Consider the following 5,559-nt stretch of genomic DNA (forward strand, 5'->3'; position numbering starts at 1 on the left):
CCACACGATCAAATGATCGACTCCCTCCACAAGGCCAGGAATCACAAAGTTCTCTCAGGCTCGCTTTACCCCAAACAGCTCTATACTGCAAGTGCGTATTAAAACCTCCACTGCCTAATTGCCTGTAAAAAAAAAAAAAAAAAAAACGGCTGTAGAAGATCCTGCGGCATGTAAGCAAAGCTTTGAATGTGCGCAAGGAAAGTAACCTAACCTAAGTGACATTTGAAGGTGTAAAGTTGCGGTGTGAATGCACAGAGCAAAATAACTGATGTGTTTGCTTTTGGCTGACCCTGTGAAATTATAATGATCCTTAGCTGAAAGATAAGGTTTGGGGTCCACTGTGCGCGCGCACACACACACACACACACACACACACACACACACACACACACACACACACACACACACACACACATCAGAGGAATCATGAAAAAAAGGATTCCTGCTCAAAGCTATGGCAACAATTCTCCGCTTATTGGATTCCCAGGCTGCCACTGTGTGTGTGTGTGTGTGTGTGTGTGTGTGTGTGTGTGTGTGTGTGTGTGTGTGCGTGCGCGTGTGTGTGTGTGTGTGTGTGTGTGTGTGTGTGCGTGCGTGCGTGCGTCTGCGTGCGTGCGCGTGGTTAGCCTGTCCATTATGGGCTTATTTTTATGTCTCTATATGTAGCTAGGTGTATACTCTTGCACTTTTATTTGCAGTATGCTTTTCTTATCACACCCCTCCTGCCTTCTAATGCGATACCTAATGATTCAATGACGGACCAAAATACACATAACAATTATAAATTGATTATTCCAGAAAATGCACTGCGCTAAAAACGAACTGTAGGCCACAGTACACGTTAATTTGCTTCGACTGCGCTGTAAATATCCAACTTAATAAGTCATGTAGTCTCGTGGGCTACAGCCCTAAAATTGTATTCATCTTTAAAAAAAAGTGATAATCTGCAAAACTGTGTCAGATACTGCCACTTGTGTCTCATGCGAGCTGGTTTGATTAAAAAAAAAAAAAAAAAGTCTTAATTTTCTTGAAACAGCCATGGGTTGACTGCTATGACACATGAGAGTGACGCAAAGAAAACCAGTTGATTTGGATTGCAAACAAGTGAACTCGCTTTAGGCTACTTCCACCGTGAAGCGGCTTGCCTCCCGCGTTTTAAGAAAAATACAATCTCAAGATTCAACACCAGATTAAATAGGCTACATTTTTCAAAATGGTTATCATTTCGTTCAACAGCGGACCGCATCGCGTTTATTACGTACCTTTCTTTGCTTCTAAATTTGCGGATCTGAAATGCTGTTGCTGCTGCTGCTCGACAACTACAATGTGGTTCGGGGTATTTTTAACGAGGGGAGAGTCTGGCCTGTGTTTGGGGTTTGTGCTCGCCTCGGAGCTCAGACCCTCGTTTGCAGCAGCAGCGGCGGCGGCGGCAGCAGCGGCGGCGGCGGCGGCAGCAACCAGACTCACTCCAGATGAATTAGTATACCGCAGGATCCCTTGGCCCTGCAGGGGGCTGAAGTTGCCATAGTTTGTGTAATTGCTATAAAAGGGAGACGTGTAATAAATAGGTCTTCCAAGGATGGAGGGGGCCGGGTAGAGGGAGGGGGAACTGGCAGCCGGGGAGGTGGTGGAAGACGTAGGGGGGGTAAGGAGGCCACCGCTGGAGGAGGGGCAGTTCGGTTGCCCAGGCTGCTGATGTTGCTGCTTTTGGTCCGAGGTAGCAATTTCCGCCAGCGACCACAATTTGGGCTTGACTGTAGGGTTCTGAGGCGCAGAAGGTCTGCTATCGAGGCATGAAGACGATTTATTGGTATGAATAGTGTTGCTATTGACGAGGCTCCGGGCCAAATCCTCGCGCTGGCTGTGGAGATGGTGGAGATGATGGAGGTGGTGGTGGTGGTGGTGACTGAGAAGTGGAGCTTCTACTCCCGTTAGAGGCGACGATGTGACGGATATGGGCGAGAGCTGCGCCCGCGGGTCGTGGTTCTGGTCCTCGCCGTCCTCGTCGCATTTGTTGCCGGCCGGGTCAGAGCCCAGCTCCTCCCGACAGCTGACCTTCTCCCCGTCGGACTCTGCCGAGCACGAGTGGTCTGTCAGAGTGTCCACGTGCAGGCTGATACCTAAGACAAGAGGAGACCCATACAATAAAGATATAGTTTACCCTTACAGGAAAACCTAAAAAAAACATAAGGATATAATAGAATTAAAGAAAGAGAAAGAAAATGAAACTATTAAATATTAATGAGCAGAAATGGTCTATGAATAAAAACAAATAGGCCTACATAAGCTAAGAATTTCTAATAAACATAAAAATAAAATCTGAAAACTTATCTTGAACTCAAAGTATATTCAATGTCCATGTGTATTCAAAGCAATCACTCATGTTTTACAACCAACCAGGCTTGAATAAGTACGATATTAATCATTCATATCAGTTTAAATAGAAGGCTACGATTAAAAGCATAGGCTATATGATAACTATAATTATTTCATTTTTTGCATAATTATAGAAAAATGTCATCATAATAACATTAACATTAAGGCCACTCATGGATTGCTATGCTTGTTTGTTTGTGACCTGCCATTAATCATGTTACAGAAAATAAAACGTTCACCTTAACGTGCCATTTAGTCCTATCTCGTTTTCATTAAACAATTAAATCAATAATTACGGTTAGGCTACTAAAACATGCATGAAGCCGATCTCTTGCATACAGATACATTATTCAAACCAGATTATTTGGACATTTGTTTTATGATTTAATCATTTTATATACTTACTTTTTTTTTACTCAGTATTACTGCACTAAATAACTTGAGCAGTAAATAAAATGGGCATCCACCCTACCCCTCCCCTCCCTCTAACCCCCATCCTTCCCCGAATAGTTAAATGGATCATTGGCTCGGTCGCCAGATTATACCCCACCTTCATCCTCTGCTGAAGCCTCGCTGTTATCCAGGGCTTTTTCAGAGCGCTCCACTTCTTTCCTCTCTCCGTCCCCGTCCTCCTCGTCCTCGTCTTCGCTCTTATTCCTGGGCGCCCAGGTCATCTTGTTCTCCTTCTTGAGCCTCCTCCTGGCGTTGGCGAACCATGTGGAGACCTGCGTCAGCGTCATCTTGGTGATGATGGCCAGCATGATCTTCTCCCCTTTGGTCGGGTACGGGTTCTTTCTGTGTTCCTGCAGCCAGGCCTTCAGGGTGGCCGTGGCGTCCCTGGTGGCGTTTTTGCGGTAAGCCGGGTCGTTGAGTTGGTATGGGTACCCTGGACTCCCATATGGGTGGTAACTTAATGCCCCGGCCATGCCCGACGTGTGTGCGTCATATGGAGAGCTCTGGGGAAAAGTAAAAAAAAAAAGTCATGAATTTGCGATGTGTTTAAAACCCTGAGTTGTAGAAAAAAAAAAAAAAAATTAAATATGTGACATGAAGTGGCTTGTGACTAATTTACAAAACAACTTTACATAATTTAAATGCAGTTTAAAGCACACATAACTTAACATATTTTAAAAATTTAATTTAAATAAATATTATCCTATGTGTTTTTTGGAACCCTGTCAGAACAGATAAAAAGGGGCTGGAGAGTGATACAAATGCACTAGCAGATCTTATCCTGTTTGTTTTTTTTGTAAATCATCTGGGCTTGATCAATGACGTACAGTGTATTGTTAAAATGAAAAAAACTATCAATAGTTAATTTTGTGCTTTGACGCTATTAATTAAAAATACTCTGTAAATGCAAGCAACACACCATGCGTAAAAGCAGGCCGCAGGAAAGAACTAATGGTTAACTAATGGTAACGATCATTATCGGATTAACTAATAACAGGGCTCCTGTTAATAAAGCCGTAAAGATAATAAAAAGGACATTTCAATTTTCCATAATCACCTATTAACTTCCTCATTTTCTTTCAGTTGCTGCTTTTTTGTTGTTGTGGCAGCCCCAGTGTGTTAACATATCTTCTCTTTGCAGCATTACAAATCCCATTAGCAAATCACTTGATATGCACCTTTCCTAAAACGCTTGAAGTGCCCTGTGACATTAGCATTGCAAGGCATGCTTTTCATGTTAAAATTATGTTTATTCAACTCAGAATAAAGTCAGCGACTTCATCCCCTGGTGACTTTAATGACTGCTGAAGAAGACAGAGTAATAGCTTGTGTTATATTAATTTCCTATTGCACACAAATTAACTGCTTAGAGACTAAAGGCTCACATAAAAATCTTAGTTGGTATTCTGTTTTACACAATTAGCTGCGCGGTGAGTGTTAAGCGTTGGTCAAGCCATTACAATTTGCAGCTCATGCTTGAAAATCACATTTAAGCCAAAGAGGTCAAGGATTTTACAGTAAGACCCCGACGAGTAGGCCACTTCATATGAACATATAGCAAACGTGCACTCAATAACAAAGTTCCGCATGCATTAACTGATGAGTGGATCATAACAAAAACACTGTAAACCTGTACCGATTGTAATCGCGCTGTACGCCAGTGAAAGACAGCTAAACATTGCGCACTTACAGACTTTAACTCGCCGACACATTTATCTTGCTTTGTAACCTTATCATACAGACGCATGCATGTATATATAAGATATTTTACCATGTAGGATGGGAATCCCGTAGTTGGATCCGTGGAGTATGACAGTGGACTGGAGAAGCCTGCACTGGCAGAGGCGGAGAAAGCAGCCGATCCAGGGTAAGGACTGAAGGCTGAGCCAGAGGACGACCTCGCCAAGTCTTCATTCCGCGGGGCAGCCAGAGCCGAGGCCCCGTAAGCCGGACACGAATAAAGAGCCAGAGAGCCCGGGGGCTGGTAGAGGTAACCCTGAGGATAGGACATTGGTGAGCGCGGGATAGGTCGCCGATTCCAAAAAGGGAGGAAAAAACGCGCAGGGCGGCGAGCAACAACAGCCAAAGTAATAAACAATCAACTCAATAATCAGCCGTGCAAACAGTCATCAGACAATGAAAATAAAAAAAGTCCTCCCTCCACAGCCCCCTTACTGGGAAAAAAACCCCGAAAGATCTGTTAAAGTGCCCACATAGAGGCAATGTGGCATGCGTCTTGATCCCCTAGCGTCCGATGTTTTTAGTACGCAGCACTATGAAGTGAGGAGTTAGGGGGGAAGGAGCCAGTGGAGTTTCAGACACAGAGCATTGGGGGAAACTGGAGCTGTCACTCGGGCTCATCTGAATATCCCATCCCCGCCCCCTTTCTTCCTCACAGAAATGGAGCCTCGGAACAAAACCAAGACTGCACACTGCAAAAAGTAGCGTCCATCCATCTGATCAGGAGTTGTTTAGTTTAAGTTAAAACCTACTTGTATTTCTTAATAAAATCGGACAAATCTACCAACAGGGTAAGATAATAATGTAACTGTTGCTAATACAAATGAATTGAACCACAGCTGCGATCTGCTGCATGTGTCATTTGTTTCAGGGAAATTCACCACACAGGTAATGTGTACCAGAACTTGAAATTAAGTAATTTTGAATTTTTCTTTTTTAACTCTATTATGTAAATTCAAATCCCCAACAGCGCACTAATTGATTTTTGTT

General features: G+C 43.5%; 1 protein-coding gene across 1 annotated transcript; it reads right to left on the minus strand.

Annotated features, from left to right (window-relative positions):
- Positions 1-378: 378 nt before the first annotated feature.
- Positions 379-5,146, minus strand: irx2a (iroquois homeobox 2a). The gene is made up of 3 exons (XM_031298651.2): positions 4,601-5,146; positions 2,927-3,332; positions 379-2,120 (listed from the first exon to the last, which is right to left on the minus strand). The coding sequence occupies exons 1-3, from the start codon at positions 4,838-4,840 to the stop codon at positions 1,255-1,257; spliced, it is 1,512 nt and encodes a 503-aa protein (XP_031154511.1). The 5' UTR covers positions 4,841-5,146; the 3' UTR covers positions 379-1,254.
- Between the last annotated feature and the right edge of the window lie 413 nt (positions 5,147-5,559).

This window comes from Sander lucioperca, chromosome 10 (genome assembly GCF_008315115.2).
Source record: "Sander lucioperca isolate FBNREF2018 chromosome 10, SLUC_FBN_1.2, whole genome shotgun sequence".
Classification (NCBI taxonomy): Eukaryota; Metazoa; Chordata; class Actinopteri; order Perciformes; family Percidae; genus Sander; species Sander lucioperca.

Excerpts from the sequence above, each read along its gene's own strand:
- irx2a (XM_031298651.2), bottom strand. The coding sequence starts at position 4,840 with ATGTCCTATCCTCAGGGTTACCTCTACCAGCCCCCGGGCTCTCTGGCT. Across the intron at positions 3,333-4,600 it reads CGGGATTCCCATCCTACATG|AGCTCTCCATATGACGCACA; the intron begins GTAAAATATCTT and ends ACTTTTCCCCAG. Across the intron at positions 2,121-2,926 it reads GGCTTCAGCAGAGGATGAAG|GTATCAGCCTGCACGTGGAC; the intron begins GTGGGGTATAAT and ends CTCTTGTCTTAG.